Below are 18,630 nucleotides of genomic sequence, written 5' to 3'. Positions count from 1 at the left end.
CTCAAATTTCAAAATCACGTGGATGAGCACCTTGGGATTTCTCCCAAATCATTATCTTGGGAGAAATCATGGTTACTAACGGAAGTGTGTCGTATTACTGTGGCATATTAAGGAAGAGTGAAAAACAGTTGAGATCAGTTAAGTATTATTTCACTTGAGACTCATAAGCTCCCTTTGAGGTAGGCAGGTATCGTTTTCTTCATTTTGAAGAACCGGAGATATAGCTAAAGTGACTTGTTCTTAATCATATTCCTTCCATGGAGGCCTCTCATTCCATCTCTGGTCATAATTGATATGCAAGTTTTAACCCTGTAATTTTAATATGCACAGTATTAATGCCATACTTGTCTTCCACATTTGGCAAGTATTCTTTGTTACATGATGGTATGTGAGTTTTAATTTTTTTTAAATTTTGACTAAGGAGTTTTATCCTCAGTCACTGATGCCCAGTAGAGAATTTAATTTTGAATAATTTTAGTCTAAAGCTAATGTGTGTCTAAACACACACACACACAGCATCCTTTATCCTAATAATCTGCAAAGCCAAAATAAAAATATTGTATGTATGTGTGTGTGTGGTCATTCCTTTTAGAACAATGTTTAATGTGTTTAATCTTCCTAAATTAATTTTTGGATCTCATGGGTATAAAGAATTAGTCTTTGTAAGAAATTTGAGTCACAGCATAAACACTTACCTCAGGTCTTTCAAATGAGTTTGGGTATCCCTCCATCCTGAATCTCAAGCAGCTTGTGGTATTGTTTCGTGGTATTTGACTCCAGGGCAGATGGTAGTAGTAGGGTGTGTGTGTGTGTGTGTGTTAAGGAACTACAAGAGCTTTAATTTGTACCAGCTGTAGGATTTCTTTTAGGCTAAGAATGTAGTCACAGGCTATTTTTCCCTGACTAGAATATAATATTATTCAATATTATCTGAATTAGAATTAAATAGTTCTGCTGTCTTTTTGCATAGAGTGATCATGTGTCCTGGGTTGCCCAGGACAGTATTTGTTTATAGCTCTGTCCCAAGATATTTATTAATACTGCCCTTTTTTGTTCTTAGGAGTGTCCTGGTTCAGATGATAAATTACATCCTCATATCACTTTTAATTCCTAGAGTTGATTCCTTAGCAGGAGCTTATCCTAAAAAGTGAATTTATTTTGTACTGTTTTATAATGGTTTGATTCTGGTTTCTTTGAAAGGAAAAGGGGAGTCAGTTTTATGGTTGGCCAGTGGTACCTAGGAAATACAAACAAAAATTTTTCACCTATTAAAAATTTTTTTTTGAATAGAATTATTCTCAGATGTGGAACTTTCCCTAGAAAGTACTTTGTCTATTGACTGTTTAAAAGAGTAGGATGTTGCTTTTGGGGGGCATGTTTTGCTACCTGTATTTTGGGATCCTTGCTTTCATGAATACCACAGAGTGATTCCCGCCCCGCCCCTCCCCCAGTTCATCCAGTGTTCCTCACATCTGGGCCCCTTGGTAAAAGAGATGGTAAATTAATAGCAGTTAATGTAAATTTAAGGGGTGGGTTGTGGGAAGGCAAGCAATAGAAGAGTCGTTTTATAGGATGTAACATGTAGGCACCATAAAGGGTCTCTGGTCATTTTTTCAAAATAGTTTTAAATACTGTTGGTAATAAGCTGTGTCAAGGACATTGTCCTTAAACTTAGGTTGGTGTAGTGTCCCTCCCCACTTAAAATAAGGTTTAATGCCCTTTACTTTCTCTGTTTAGCCGTACCCCTGGTAATTGCCAGAACTCTGCTAATGAAGTGGATCTTCTGGGTCCAAACCAGAATGGTTCTGAGGGTTTAGCCCAGCTGACCAGCACCAATGGTGCCAAGCCTGTGGAGGATTTCTCCAACATGGAGTCCCAGAGTGTCCCCTTGGACCCCATGGAACATGTGGGCATGGAGCCTCTTCAGTTTGATTATTCAGGCACGCAGGTACCTGTGGACTCAGCAGCAGCAACTGTGGGACTTTTTGACTACAATTCTCAACAACAGGTACTGTGTGTGTCTCTGTCACTCTCTATGCTCTCCCTCCAGGCAGCAGCATTATTCAAGTAACTGAGAAGGGGGGGATGGGAGGAGGGTGGCAATATTTTAGGCTTTTGATGGCCAGTCCTTATTTACCCAACAGAGATGTGGATTATAAAGCCTTTGCATCTTCCCCTCCAGCATGATTCCCATGCTGAGGTTTGTTGGCAAGAGACTACCCTGCTCTGTGTAAATTCCTTTGGCTCCTCTCTTTTATCAGGGCCTGGGGACGGGGTGTGGTGGTGTTACCTCCTGTGACACAATCCTCTTGAATGTTAATCTCACTGAAGATTAATGTGATTATAATGCTGTTGGTTTTTGTTTTTAAAATAGTAGACTGTGTTGTCTGCCACTGTCAGGAGTCCAGTGCCAGATGTCTTATTAGTCTTGTCTTTTAATTAAGTGAGTTACTATAGATAACAGACATACGTCATACCTTTCAAAAGAGTTAGAATGTGATTAGGGAAAAAACACATATCACTCAAAATCTGCAGTGAAATTATTTGGCTCTTCTTTTATTTGTAAGTCCTTGGAATATATTTTATGTGTGCCTTCAAAACCAGAGGAAAATTAGCCAAATTAATGAAAAGGGGGCAGGTAACTTCTTGTTCATGTTAAGTTCCACAAGTTCTCCTTTGTGGCCTCGAGCAATTTGATGGGCCATCAGTTTCTCATACTCCTTAATTTTAGTCTGGAGCATACATATAAATTTCTAAGTTTGAAAAGTTAAAATCTCATTTTGTAGTTTAGAAATTATATATCTATGAGGAAAGTTGGCTTATGGTCTTTGTAGATCAAATTGTACCACACTCTCCCTTTATTTGTCATAAATGGCTGATTTTAAGTGAATTTTGCTTAATAGATAGCTGGATAATACCATTAACCATGTGAAGTTTACAGAAAGAAACCCCTTTAAGGGATGATGTGATGTGCATGCACTCTGTTCCTATCAGTTGGATATACTAGGTGTAATTAACAAAGTCTTTTTCTAGAGAGTGTGAACTAACAGTGTACACTGTTCTCCCTGTAGTTCCCAAGAGATATGCTCACTTTTCCATGGAAATTTGACTTTCTTTGCTTTTTGTCTTATTTATTAATTTGATTTTGCTTTTTTTTTTTTCACAATGAATCCTCAAAATAGTAGTGTTGAATGAAATCAGAAATTACTTCAGATGCTGAGGAAATACTCAATTTAAAGATATTTTGTGGCATATCAGCAAACATAGGGACACACTATTACTGTGTAGACTTCAACTTGTCCAGTTTAGAATATTAGTGTAGTAATTTCTCTATAAAAATTGAGGTATGTTAAGTTTAGGCTGTTTCTAATCAAGTTCCTGTAACCTAGTTATCTCAAAAAATTTTATCTGAATTCTTTCTTTTATTGTCTCATTGAACTTCCCCTGGCAACCCTTAGATCTGCAGCCATTTTTGGTTCTTAGCTTCCATTCCCAATCGAACCCAATCTGACTCTTGGCTTGTTATTTAAGAAGTGTTTGTCTCTAACCTCTTACGAATGACAATCTGATTCTCTGTCATTTAATTGTTACCTTGTAATTAAAGTTGGGATTCACTTTTGATTTACTGAACTTGGGTTTCAAAGTAATTCTACCAATTTTTGAGGAGGCTGGATAATTATTAGAACTTGAACAGAAATGTACTTTTGCATGCCCACAAATAGTTCACACAGTTATATCAAAGACACCACCTGCTCCGACTTATAAAACCTGGAGTGCCTTCACCATGAATCACATTTCAGCAGTTTTTGGAAGCGAATGCCATTATTTTGCAAGTTGAGCTGTGGTTGAATTCTGACTTCCCATGCATGTCTTGGTTGCTGCAATATAGGGTCATTGTTACACAGTTACACCATCATCATAGGATGTGCTTATTGTTATTTTGTCCCATGGGCTCATAATTCTTGCTATTTTGAGTAGATGGCTGTACACATTCTTATACTGGATGTACTGATAGCCTGCCTAGAAATCATTGACCCAAGACTCTTTAGGACCCTTAACTTCCCAAAGGCTGCTGCATAAAGGCCAGTAGTTATTAAGATGGAAGAACCCTTTCTCTACTGGAAATTGGTGTTTGTTTCTACACTTTATCCTTCCAATCCCTTTTTACCCTTTTGCTTTTCATTAGATTTTATTCCTCTTTTCCATTTCTAATAATTAAAATGGTTCTCATTCTTCAAGGTCCAGTGCTATATTACCCTTTTTTTTGGTTACCTTTCTTGATCTCTAAATCAAAAAGTCATTTCTGTCTCTGTAGTGCCTTGTGCTTCCTCTAAGAGAAAGAGTCATGGTGTCTCCTTGTTTGATAATCCTCTGCTAGATTGTAATCACCTAGAGGGTAAGATGGGGTCTTGATCTCTCTGTGTCCTCTGCTTTTGCTTTGATGGACCAAGTTTTCAGGGAACCTTTTCCACAACCCTGTTACATTATCTCAGAACATTCCCTGTGTTTAATATACTTCACCAAACTAAGATTGAAAGCTAGCCTTGGGAGAGGTCTGGAGGCCACTCTTTGAGGTCTTGCATGTATTCTAATATGTGAGTCCTTTAGGTCTAGCCCATTAGATTGTTTATCATAGGTGAATAATGGGAACTTTTAATAGCCAGGAAATTTATTTCCTGAATCAGTACTTAACCCTTTTTAGTGTCACAGCCCTCTTTTGCCATCTGATTAAAAGCCATAGTCCTCACATCAAAAAAAATACATGATTCTTTTGAGACTCAATTTTGTACATAACTTGAGGGAGATCACAGATCTGTGGATTGCAGATTATAACCTTCTGTTCTTATTTTTTGTTGTTACCTGTAGTCAGGCATATCTGTCATGAATGGAACAGACTTCCCCCAACCCCATGGTTCTCAGTTTAGTTATTGTGGCTCATTTGGTCATTTAGGTAGTGTAAGGAAATAGTTGATGACAAGTGATGAGACTGTTTATGCCCACATCCTAGGGAGAGCATAGTGTTTGCTGGGCAAGGAAGGACTTACGGAAGAGATGGATCTTGAGCTGTGCTTTGCAGGACTTATTTATACCAGGAAAAGAATGAAAACTCCAGTGGAGAAAATAGTAAACTAAGAGCTTAAAATCAGACATTAACATACATGTTCAATAGGTAATACAGAAATAGTCACCCTGGATGGTAGTTGAGGTTGAAAAAAAGTGACTTGTGAGGTTACGTAGATAGTGTTGTGAGTCTTACCGACTTCGCTGTGCTGTTGTACAGGCATTAACAAGGCATTTTAAGAAGTGATGACTGAATTAACATGATTTACTTTTTTTGTGCAGAGTGTTAGCTTAGAAGCAGTTTCAGACATTCTTTTGTCCATATTAGTCAGTTAACTATTGACTGTTGTATCCTTGCAGGGACTTAGGTTTTGTCCGTAATGAACAGAGCTAATGTTCATAATAGTCTTAGAGTATATAAAACAGTTATGGAACAGTTGAGCTACTAAATGTTAAATTGATTGGTGAAGAATCCTATCAGACCAGGGGAAGGCTCATTGAGGACCAAATTTGTATAGACCTAACTTGGATGAGAGATGGAATATATATTCCTGCAGTTAAGAGAACAGAGTTATGGAGATGGAAATGACGATGGTGTGATCATAGGTTAGTAAGAGTAGAAGGTACACATAAAAGGGAAACAGAAATAGATGCATTTGGTTACTAAGTCCAGGTCACAGGCATTAAGAGCCAGGACTGAGTACAGACAATATTAATGATTGTGAGGGTTGAACTAAACATCTAGTGTAGCATGTATTTTTCTATACATTTTGCTCTTTTATCATGGCTTTCTTAAATGGGCATCAATTTTTTTTTTTTTTTTTAAGTTGGGAGTTTTGAAGTTATTTGCTATAATTGGTAGGGTATGTTGATTTTATGAGTGGATCTGGTTTGATAGTTGACAAAGTAAATCCTTCTTGTGTCCTATTTCATTTCATTTGGGGTAATAAGTTGGTTTCATAAGACTGTTAATATCAGCCTGTATTTAGATACATAATATAGAGCATCCTGAAAATATAGGGAAGGTATTTTTCATTCAGTTCATTACAGACTAACTGTTTTTAGGGATACTTTGGTTTTGGATAACTAAGCTACTTATCTAATCACTGTAAACCATCATCTTAACCTAAGATGTATTTATAGCAGGGATTCCTTTTATGGTGCCTTGGCAGTTAGGTAAGATCTCAGACTGAATTCTTAGAATACTGTCTTAAAATGTAGAGTGTAAGTATGATTACAAAAGCCAATTATATAAAAATAGCTATAACAGTATTTAACAGCAAATTGAATGATGGGTGTTTGCTTCTTTTTCATATGATGCATGAGATAGACATAGTTGTACTGGCCATGATGGTGAGCATAAACAAGATTGTGAGATGTCTAGCAGTTGTAAAGTAATATGAAAATACATGATTTCTATTTGTGATCGAATCACAGAAGTGTGGCTAAATTTAATGTGGTTTGTTGCCTATGATAATAACTGAAGGGCATGCTAAATTTCATGACAGTAATTTTACCTGCCTCAAGTACAAAGGTCTGGGGTTAGGAACCTTTAATTTAGGGTGGTTTGAAATGCTCATTGATACCACTCTCCTTACTTTGTCCTCATTGTCTTCTCTTTAATCCTGGAAAACACAGTGAACAGTTCATATGTAATGTGTTCATACTGTTTTGAGTTATGATGCTTGCATAGTAAATAGCCATGAAATTATCTCTGTTCATCTAAATATATTCTGGAAAATTATTGCTAGGTTTCATTGTATTACAACCTAGTAACAGAAACCACAGCCAAGATTAAGTTGATAATCAGGTGGGTTAATCTGGTTAATTTTGGACGTTCTTTATTTTAGGATTCAGTTACTGTAAAAATAGCCTAATAATGTGGCATGCATTACAAAATTGCGTACTGATCTACTGAAACTCTAATCTGTTAAGCGTGAATTTTTAACAAAGAAGCAATACTATGAAAGCCTTAGTCAGATGGCAGAGGAAGTTGGCATGCATTGCTTTTTAACGTGTGGTAGTGATTTAAATGTCATTCTTATGAGACTGAGTTTGCATAGTTTTAATATAGGTATTTAAGATTCTTGGCTTTCTTTTCAGTTTATAAATGAGAGGAAGATTATTTTGCCAGCGTCATGTGTATAGTCACTGTTGAAATGCTGACTTTAGCTAGCAGTTAGGTCATTTGAAACATACCTTTATTGTTCTTTGATTTTGATGAAATTTTAGAATATGATTTTCCTCTAAAGATAATAATTTGCTTGATGGAAGGCTGTATTTTGTTTTCCTCACTTATTTAGAAGTCATTTATTTTGAAATCAGATTCTTCATCTGCTAAAGAAATGGGAATTTTTTTTTTAAGTTTGGCAGCATAGTTTGTATGTACCTGTTACACTAAAAATCATTATAATTATATGTTAACTATTGCAGCTGTTCAGATAACCTGATCAAAAATGAACTTTGATCTAGAGGCTATAGACAGTAGCAAATTTTCAAAAATTTAATATACTGAGGACTAGCGCCAGAATATAACTTTTTCTTTAAAATTTATAGCCCCACTATTGATGTAATACTCTTAGTGTTTAAAAGGCTTTTCTCCGTGAATTCTGGCAATAGCCTTGTCAGGTAGGGCAGCCATTTTTATAGATAAGAAAATTAAGACATCGAGAAGCTCAGAGACTTCCTGAAGGTCTTAAACCCTGCTCTGCAGACACCTTTGTCTCAGTTTCTGGCTCCTCGCGCTTTGCTTTGGACCTAGTTCTAGAAACATAAAACTCTCTGTGTGGAGCTGTCTCACCTTCAGGTTTAACTGCATTCATAGTTTTTTTTTAGCATGGTATATGTTTTAAAATTACTTGTATCAACAACAAAAACAAAAAGGTTTTTCTTTCCTCTTTGTGACCTAAAGCAGGTGGTGCTCATGAACTCAGCAGGACTTTGACTTTAACACTGCTCAGAAGTTTTTTTTGGGGGGGGTCTATTTTGTATACTTTTTAACATTTAATTTTTGAATAGGTAGTAGCATTCACATGGTTCAAAAAATCAAAACAGTGTAAAAAGATACACAGTTGTTATTCTTCTTCCCACTCCTGCTTTCATCCTTTTTATCACTTTTGTTGGTTTGTTGTGTATGCTATTAGCATTTTAATTCTTTTACTATACGATGTTGTGGTGTCTGCCGTATATCATCACAAATAGGTCATAATTATATGTATATAGATATATAACTCCCCTCCCTGTTGAGTACCCCCATCCCCCCATCCCACCCCTCTAGGTTGTCACAAAGCACCAGGCTGGGCTTCCTGTGTTATACAACAGTTTCCCGCTAGTTATCTGTTTTACACATGATGGTGTATATATTGGAGAAGGCAATGGCACCCCATTCCAGTACTCTTGCCTGGAAAATCCCATGGACGGAGGAGCCTGGTAGGCTGTAGTTCATGGGGTCGCTAAGAGTCAGACACGACTGAGTGACTTCACTTTCACTTTTCACTTTCCTGCATTGGAGAAGGAAATGGCAACCCACTCCAGTGTTCTTGCCTGGAGAGTCCCAGGGACGGGGGAGCCTGGTGGGCTGCCATCTATGGGATCGCACAGAGTCGGACACGACTGAAGTGACTTAGCAGTGTATATATGTCAGTGCCACCTGACTTGGAAGAGTCTTGCCTTCTGCTTTCTTTGTCCCTTCCCGGACTGTCTTGCTGCATGACGCGCTATAAGAGATGGCCCACAGAAGGCCTGTGTCTGTGTTAAGGGGTGCTTGCCTCATTCATCAGAAAGAGTATCACATAGAGAGGACTTCTATGTGTATTGATTTTAATAGTTAGCAAACAACCTTATGAGTTAGACAGATCTTTATTGTCCATCTTTAGAGAGAGGAAGAGAGTGAGGCACAAAGTGACTTTGCTTCCCAGCGTCCCGCACACAGGGTCAGTGGTGGACCTGAGATACCAGTCCAGGTTTTCTGGCCCCAGAGTCTGTGCTTTTATCTGCTCTCCACTAGGCATATTGCCTTAAACTCGTAAGAAGTCAGGCCTGGCAGTACGTTTTATTTTGAGGTGAGAAAGGGACAGAGTTTAGCACTTTGCCCAGTGCTAAACAATGCATTTGAATGTGTTGTTCAGGATCCTCTGGAACCTATCACTTGGCAGTTACCCAGTTTTGTTTTTTAATAACCTATATTTCCAGTTAATATTGGACTGTTTACATGCGAGAATGTGCCAGAATTGCTGTAATTTATGCTATGATCAAATCTGTCTGCTGTTGATGTATAGTTTACTTATGTTTAATTGTTTACTGCAGAAGGCACTCAAAATAATTCCTTCTCTGTCACAATCATGGACACATTAATCAACTCTCAAACATAGGATATATGGGAGCAGTTATAAGGCCTATATGTTTCTAGTTAAAATTATTAATTAGTCCCAGTGTTCAGTGTGGTAACACAATAGTGAGAACCCCAAACTAATGTTACATGGAGTGGTTACTTTTATTCATAAACTCTGTGTGTGTGTGTGTGTGTGTGTGTGTGTGTGTGTATGTATATTTACAGATACAGTACATGCATGTAATGTTACATGAAATGTTAAAAAATGTTAAAAACATACAAAGTGAGGTTAAGTCATAATGGAATGGTGTTAAAGTACTGTTTTTGCTTAGTAAGTGAAGATAACCTCAAGAGTTACATTCTGAACACAGTATCATTCTCCTAGCTTCCTGTCACAGAGCCCAGCTAATAGTGCTCAAAAAAAATTTGTTGAGTGAAATGAGTTATTTTATTTGCAGCAGGGCCAAGAAAGGTAGAGGGAAGAGGCTAGCATGAACATTGTCTGAGATGTTAAATATTTCAAAAGGTTTAGGCTAGGAAAATTCCAGAGACCCATTGAATAGGTAGTAGATACCTAGTGGAACTAGGAGGTGTTTTTACAGTCTTGGAAAAAATTTAGACAACTCTCTACTGTTTTACTTGTTTTCTGCCTCCTGGATGCTCCTCTTGAAGGGAGGGGTTTGGGGAGAGCTGTTAGTAGGAGGAGTACGAGGCACTGTCCTTCAGGTGAAACCAAACCAACTTGGCGATGATCACAAGGTTGTAGTTACCAAATAGTACTGGTTGGCTCCCTTCCTGGAATGAACAGTTGTTTTGATATATTTTCCAGTAGAGTCCTGTATTTCTTTTGAATGCTTGACATTTAATCAGTGCTTATGAAGTAGAGCTGTTTTTTTTACCAGCATTATAATGAAGTTTTTCTTTTCTTTAACCTTTGAAAATAAAAAAAGCTATATAAAGCATTTTTGAAACCTGTACTACATGATTACTTTTGACATTCATACTCTGAAAGCAGACACTTATTTTACTCTGGTTTTTAGAAAGATAAATATATATATATAGAGAGAGAGGTAACAGGTGAAGTTGGTCACTTTGTTCAGAATATTCACCTTTAAAAAAAAATTAAAGTCAGTCTGTTTTTATACTTGAGGCAGAGAAGTAACCAAATCATAACAATCAGGTTCACCACAACTGAATCAAAGTTCAGTTGTGACAGTAATTAAACTGAGTTGTCAGAATGACATTATCACCTACCATCCAAAACAGGTTTCTTTATGAAGACATCCGTGGTTCAAGATCCACGGTATGTGTTATATATCATCCAGTGATGTTCGCCTAACCCCTGAAAAGTCCTGTAGAAAGAGTAGGTAGGTTGAAGGTCCTTTGTAGGGAAGTCCCAGCAGTAAATTCTCCCAGTCTGATTTCAGTAAATAAAGACGTCTTCAGTGTATAACTCCTTGGAAGGAGGCATATCAGGGCAATCCAAAATCATGTATCCCCTTTCTTGGTACCAGTATTGTTCCTATTAAACTGTATGAACATTTTATTTAGTGTTGTAAACTTAGTTCCTTGCACAGTGCCTATCAGGTTTTGATTCAAAAATAATTTAAAATGAATGATTGACTTTGTAATAAGAGAGAATCTTAGGATATTCTTACTGTCAAGACCTTTGAATTCCTTTCCTTTTCTTGGAAACTAAGCTCATAATCCAAGTTTTGTTAGTAGCAGCTATACTTCTGTTGTTTTATTTCTCACATGTAAAAGGATTGGTACCCTAGGAAATTCGGGAGCCCCTGAAAGTTGCACATTGTCCAGTTTACCTGTTTTTATAAACCACTAGTTGAGGAAGATATTCAGTGTTTTCCCCAGAAGAGACAGCCAGGGGATGAAATGAAAACTTGCCCTTTTCCTGTCTAAAATGTGAGTAGATGAGGATTATTTCAGAGTGTTTGTGGAGTTCTCAAAAGACCTGAAGGGAGGTAACAGCAGTCGGTGCAGTGAGGTAAGTCATTTGTAGTACATTTGTTTAGTTTCTGGCTTGCTCTGGATCAGGCAGTGCCCTCAGACCTGAAACAACCGTTAGGGCATTTGTATGTATGTTTATGGTTCAGGGGACAGATAACCTGTGAAGCAAGTAGTCAGCATGTGGGAACTGGGCTCACCAAATTGAGCCAGAGCCGTAGAGGGAAAACAGAAGTATGAAGCATCATAGATAGCAAGGGAGTGGAGTAGAGCATGAGAACATTCTTGTTAAAAGCATCATTTCTAAACAAGAGTTTATGGAAACTTTTATTCAGAGAGGCTTTAACATTCCTTCATGAGATTGGTTCTCTAACCTCATCATGCCCTTTTCTTCCCTCAGCTGTTCCAAAGACCCAATGCGCTTGCTGTCCAGCAGTTGACAGCCGCTCAGCAGCAGCAGTATGCGTTAGCAGCCGCGCATCAACCCCACATCGGTAAGTCCTTAAGCCAGAAGCTGCCTTGTAGGGGTGGCCCCATCTTAGGACAGTGGCTGCTGTGAAACCCAGCTAGTATGGACTGACTGTGAAAGTCCTGACAGATCTCAGAGTAAACGGCCTCTAACTCTTGTCCAGTTGTCTTTATCCACCTTCCTATTTTTCTAGACCTAACTCATAAGATTTCTTGGTATCCTGTTATTGCTCTGCCAGCTGTTTTAGGACTTAAAGTATTTCCTGTAGTGACTAGCATCAGCTCTGTTGGTAGGTTTGGATGAACTTAAATAACAATTTTGTGCTTGTTGGGCATATATAGACTATGGGTGTCTCAACATCACATCTTATTAGGTGGCAAGTAGTACCTGTAAACCTATTTTCCAAGTAGCATGTGTTGAAAAATTTAAAAAGTTGTATCATAATCACTGGTTTTTAAAGTTGCTCTGTACCTGTTGTACTTGTTAATGTCTTGATATTAACATATTTTTTATCTTATGGAACATATTTTTGTCTTACTGCTGACACTGGACTCCTCCCTGCACCCCCCCCCCCACACACACAGCTTTTTTGGGGTCTCTTTGAAATAGTGCTATACAAGTACAAATTTTATAAAGGGGGGTGGTTAAAATGACGTGATTGAATAGATAGAAAATCACCCATCACGGATTGTGAAATGCTGTGGAAGAAAAGACTTGCTTCTAGCCTAGTTATACAGGTGGCCCTTGAACAACATGGGATTAAGCTGTGCAGGTCCACTTATATATGAATTTTTTTCAATAAATATGGTCTACAGTACTACTTGATCCTTGGTTGAATCGTTGATGCTGAAGTGTGGCTATGGAGGGCTGATTTTAAAGTTATACATGAATTTCTGGCTGTGTAGGTGTCTGCACCCCTATCCCCTGTGTTGTCAAAGGGTCACCTGTATTAAGTCTAGACCTTTGCCTGGGTCTGATTTAATATGTACTTACAGATAGTAGTCTTTATAAATAGGCATACATTTTCTTTGAGGAGAACTGGAGAATTGTTTAAACGGAAATAAATACTTCCCTCCATCCCATTACAAACTGTTTTAAATCACTTTATTTTAACCTATTATAATTTCATTAGTCTTTTAGAAATTGTGCTAAATTTAAAACTGCTTAGTAGTTTTAATTGTAATCTTTAGCAGAGGTTATTAAAAAAAGATGATAGATGGATGCCACCATAATCTTTAGTACAGGTATTATCTTTTTGAAAGTCCATTTTACTCAACCTATTATAGCTTCTCTTTTTTCTCCTCCCCACAGAATAGTTAGCCAGACTGTGTAGGAGTTTGGTAGGTTTGTTTTAGTCAAGTTTGTTTTTACTGACAGGTATGTTTTCAGCAGGTTTAGCTCCCGCTGCATTCGTCCCCAACCCATATATCATCAGTGCTGCACCCCCAGGGACGGACCCCTACACAGCTGGATTGGCTGCAGCAGCGACGCTAGGTGAGACGTTTTGCCACGAGGGATTTTCTCACCTGCTAAAAGAAGTCCCTTTGATGGGCATTCATTTTTTATACTCTTTTACAAATCCGTGTTTCCAGTGGATATTTCTCTCCTGATTTCCAGGACCGTCTATCTGCCAGCTAAATATCTCTGCCCACCTATAACCTCGGACTTGAACATATTTAAAATGAGGTTAATCAGCTGCCTCCTGTCTTTTTTCTTTGGCTTAGTGCAAATGCCTTTAGGCGTCTTGTCACCAACATTTTTGGCATCAGGGACCAGTTTCGTGGAAGACAGTTTTTCCATAGATGGTGGGAGGTAGGGGCTGGGTGGTGGGGTGAGTGGTTCAGGCTCTAATGCAAGCGATGGTGACTGGCAGATGAAGCTTGGCTCACTTGCCTGCTGCTCACCTCCTGCTGTGTGGCCTAATGCCTAACAGACTGCAGGCTGGGAGTTGGGGACCTCTGCTTTAGACCACTTCCTAAATTAATTCATTCATTTACAGTGTTGTGTTACTGTATAGATATTTTTGCTCCACTGAGTCACCAGTTGCTCATATATATTTCGGGAATTCCTCCCCTTGCTTATATCTTCCTACTGTGGCAGATCCTTTAATCTTTACCTAGACTTTTACAGCTGTTCTCTCTTATATTTTACCAGCTTTCTTCCTTTTTCTCCCTCGTTCACCCACCTAGATTGTTTGAGAAAACCGTCTCAAACACAAATCTTACTATGTTACCCTTCTACTTAAATCCTTTATTGATTTCTGTCTTATTTACCTAATACAGTACACTGCAGATAACGTCAGCATGGCTGGTCATTCCAAATTACTTGGGTGGTGATGGTGGATTGTTCCTTGAAATCAGTACTTGAAAGGAGCTACCATGACATTCTAAGGATTAGTGAGGATTGAGACCCACTATGTATAGCAGTCTTTCCATGACTATACGAGCATCTCTACATGTGCACCACTTCTACCCGGCAGGGCCCCCCCCGCCGCCCTGGGTCTCATACCATACATTCTAGCAGTATTAAATTGATTTTGGTTTGCTACACACACCGCACTGGTTTAGGCCTCTGCGTCTTTAGACATTATGGTCTTCTTAGTCCTCTAGAGTAAACTCTTTCCCCATATTTGCCTGGGAAGCTTCTTAGCTGGTATTGTCACCTGTAGAAAGCTTCCTTGGTTAACCTGTCCTTACTCTTTCTCTTATCACTTTGTATTTATTTGCTTGTGTATGTAAACATGACTGTGTCCCTTTTGTTTATTTTTATTTTCATTTCTATTGCTTTGGGAGACTGACCTAAGAAAACATTGGTATGATTTATGTTAGAATGTTTTGCCTGTGTTCTCTTCTAGGAGTTTTATGGTGTCGTATCTTAAGTCTTTAAGACATTTTGTACAGTCTGAGAATGTGTTCTAAATTCATTTATTTTCATGTGGCTGTTCAACTTTTCCCGGCACTGTTTGGTGAAGAGACTGTCCTTTTTCCATTGTGTATTTTTGCCTCCTTTGTTGAAGACTAATTGACTGTAGGTGTGAGAGTTTATTTCTAGGTTCTCCTTTCTGTCCCACTGGTGTCTGTATGTCTGTTTTTGTGCCGGTACCATGCAGTTTTAATTACTGTCACCTTGTAGTATTGTCCTAAATCTGGCAGGATTATGCTTCCTGCTTCGTTCTTTTTCTCAAAATTGTTTTGGCAATTTTGAGTCTTTCCTGGTTCCATATAAGTTTTAGGGTTCTTTGTTCCAGGTCTGTGAAAAATGTCATGGGTAATTTGATATGAATGACATTAATTCTGTAGATTACTTTGGGTAGTAGAGCTCACATAATTTAAATGTTACAGAGTTGAGATTTAAGTCAGATCTAGCTCAAAGCCTGTGCATGTACTGCACTGTCATATACTGTCCATGTTGTCTTGAATTATCTTTTTTGTACTTCTTTCCTTTACAAACTTTCCTCTACTGACTTACCATATGTTATTTGAAACAAAGAACCAGTCTTAGAGATGACAAAAGTTGTCCTCAGTGAGATCATAGTTTGATGATGAGAATCTTGCTTTTGTACTTATCATCTGAGCCAAATGGAAAATGAATTAAGTGCTTTCACACAGAGCAGAAATGTTAACTAAACTGTTATAAACTAAAACTGCATATTCTTGTGGAATGTTAATCCATAGAAATTGAAACAGATATCCTGAGGGAATCAAGCTCAATTAATGATGCACCCTGAGCCAAACATGCCCACATGTTTAAAAATTTTTAACTTATTTGCTTATTATTAAAAAATGATGTAGCATAGCCTTCCTAAGCAGCACCTTCATTTTGCACCATTTTGCACTGTGTTTGACCATGGGCACCTTTATAAACAGATTCTTTTATCTCGTCTAAGACTACAGATACAGAAAATGCCAAATTAGAAATGTCAGAGTTAAAAAGAAAAGAAATGTCATAGTAATATTGGACAGTAATATAATTTGACTTATTTGTGTTTTAGAATTTAATGGAGAAGCAAAAACATGAACCAGTTTTTTTTGACTTAATGAAATACGTATTTTTACAGGATTGGCTACTATGTCAGAATGGATGTATTTGAAACAGGTCTATGGAATTTCACTGAAAAGTGCAGTTATTATTTAATCAAGTTGCAAATATTTGAAACTTTGCTTTAACTAGGAAAATTCTCATTAGATATGTGTTCCCACACATGTGAGATGCTGGCTTTGTGCCCTTGTCTTGGTTGACAAATGAGCCTTGATGTTTCTAGCCACCAGCTTCAGAGAATTCTGTGGTTTAGATTTTTGCCCCACCTAGGTTGCTGTCCGCATAGCTCTGTTAACTTCTCTCCTGCTTGTTCTGTTTGGCAGAGACTGCAGTGGTAGCTTGTTGCCAAAGAGGTTAAAACAGAACGCTCAGTTTTGTATAGAATACTCAGGTCTGTGAGAAGTCGAGGTGTCTTTTTTTTTTTTTTCCATTTCCGTCTGTTTTCAGCTTTGACTTAAGTTTAAAATTTCATATTCTGATATCTAAATGTAGTTATGTTAAATGCTTTTTGTGACATTAAAAATAGAGATGGGAAAAACAAGTCTCTTCAAATTTGAGCCGTGGAAGTTCAGTGGCGTGTCTGGGCTTTGTTGTCAGACAACTGATGGATTTTCATGCTTCTGGAGTTAATGAAGCACCAAGATCCCTGTCCCCATCAGTCACTTCAGGTGTCGTCCTTAGACTGAAAGCAGGGTGCAGCTTCATCTTTTGCTGTGTTCCATCACTTTAAGCATACAGACTTTCCATTTCCCTTTTAGCAGCAAACTTTGTCTATATCTATCCTATATATATTTTTTCTTTCTCAGTAAAAACACACCTTTGCCTTCTTGACCAAGGCCAATTCTTCCATCTGTTCTTAGTTTCTTCTAACTTTTATCAGTTATACTCCCTTTCAATATCTCCAATGCTTGGTCCTTCCCCAGCTTCTTTCTCTAGGCCTGGAGTATATTGCTGACTTTAGGAGACTTTGGTGTGGGAATCACATAGAATATTTTCTGTTTTTAAAAAATAGAATTCATGATTAGCTAAAATGAATCAGTATATTAATATTTTACAGCAGTGTCTGGTGAATCAAATATAGTTTTTGGAAACTCTGATTGTTAATAATCTAAATTTTTCTTACCTTTCTCTTGCTATTTTTAGGCCCGGCTGTGGTCCCTCCCCAGTATTACGGAGTTACTCCCTGGGGAGTCTACCCTGCCAGTCTTTTCCAGCAGCAAGCCGCCGCCGCTGCTGCAGCAACAAATTCTGCTAATCAGCAGACCACCCCACAGGCTCAGCAAGGGCAGCAGCAGGTAAATGTCAACAAAACTTACCCCACCTAAGTGTGAATCTTAGTTATTGTGTATAATTTAACAGTAATGTTGTTCCTGATAGAGAAACTGTGAGTGGTGAGTGAGTGAGTTCCCTCGTGTGGTATATGAGTTCAGACAGACTCGCCTGTGCTTTACTGAATGCCTTTTATGTATCTGTTCTTTGGTCAGCATGACGAAGTGAGATCATGGTATGACATACCATGTGATACTGCTTAAGAGGATTTTCCAGTTTAGTGATGGTGAAGTTTTCTTGCTTTGATACTTTGGTTACTTTCTAAGCACCATTCTCAGATCACTTCTGGCTCTCTTTAAGTAGTTTGCTACCAAAGGGAAGGTACTAGTTCTTCAGATTGCTTATTTATGGCATCCGTTTTATTAAAAAAAAATTGAAGTATGGTTGTTTTACAGTGTTGTATTAGTTTCAGATGTATATCAAAGTGATTCAGTTATACATCCATATATACACATACACATATATATTTATATATTCTTTCTCAAATCCTTTTTCATTATAGGTTATTACAAGATATTGAAAATAGTTCCCTGTGTTATCAGTAGGTCCTTGATTGTCTATTTTATGTGTAGTAACATCTATTGAATTGGACATAAATCTTAAACCTATTTATATCTTTTTTAACTTAGAGTAAGCTTTTTAACCTAGATGAGAAAAGGAATAGTTAATTGCAAAACCAAGTGTCTTTTTATATTAGGCTGTTTTCTCTTGCTTGCTAGAATAATACCTATTTATTTCTGAAAGTTATGGTGAATTGAATTACTTGAAGGGAAAAATAAATCCCTTAAATTCTTGTGTCAGAAAAAAACCAGTATAAATGTTTGGTGTCTGTCATTCTAGTCTTACTATTTAATTAATTTCTTATAAAATTGGGATTATGCTGTCCACACAGCTTTGCATCTTGTTATTATACTCTTCCCTGTTATTTATTGTTTTTAAATCCATCAAAGAGTGCCTCATTCTTTATTTTGACCAGTCCATTATTATTTGTTATATTTATGTAACTGCTGCTATAACTTAGTACTATATTGGTGTTACAAATAAGCTTAATATCCTTTGCATAAATCCTTGATTATTTCCATGGTATAATGTCCTGGAAATGTAAATTTTTTTGAGCAAATAAAACGAGCATTTAGGCTTTTGGTAAGCATCATCAAATTAAAGCTTTTTTTTTCCTTCGTTTTGAGGAAAAACACCATGCTCATATATGTACATATGATAATGATCCAAACAAGAACTGTTTGCTTCTTATCATTCTCACTGATAAGGTGTATGTTTAATTTCTTAGATTTCACAGGTTTATAGAAAAACCAGGTCTTGAAATTCTAGCTAGTTTTGTCTGGCTCAGTATTTTTTCAGTTAGATGACTTTCTGGAAGTTAATGTGTGGTTTTCTTTACAGTAGGTACAATTCTAGTACCACTTATAGAGGGGATTCAGCA

General features: G+C 37.5%; 1 protein-coding gene across 15 annotated transcripts in view; it reads left to right on the top strand.

Moving 5' to 3' along the window:
- Nucleotides 1-18,630, top strand: part of PUM1 (pumilio RNA binding family member 1) — a 125,983-nt gene that overhangs the window by 67,405 nt on the left and 39,948 nt on the right. For 7 of the 15 annotated variants that reach the window (XM_070384369.1, XM_070384357.1, XM_070384366.1 and 4 more), the window contains 4 exons: nucleotides 1,738-2,008; nucleotides 11,754-11,847; nucleotides 13,200-13,316; nucleotides 17,004-17,155. In XM_070384369.1, coding sequence (XP_070240470.1) covers nucleotides 1,738-2,008; nucleotides 11,754-11,847; nucleotides 13,200-13,316; nucleotides 17,004-17,155 — 634 coding nt within the window. The remainder of the gene's footprint in view (nucleotides 1-1,737; nucleotides 2,009-11,753; nucleotides 11,848-13,199; nucleotides 13,317-17,003; nucleotides 17,156-18,630) is intronic. The other 8 variants (XM_070384370.1, XM_070384365.1, XM_070384364.1 and 5 more) reach the window with 5 other exon arrangements.

Source organism: Bos mutus, chromosome 2 (assembly GCF_027580195.1).
Source record: "Bos mutus isolate GX-2022 chromosome 2, NWIPB_WYAK_1.1, whole genome shotgun sequence".
Lineage (NCBI taxonomy): Eukaryota > Metazoa > Chordata > Mammalia > Artiodactyla > Bovidae > Bos > Bos mutus.
This window is presented reverse-complemented; position numbering and strand designations above follow the sequence as displayed.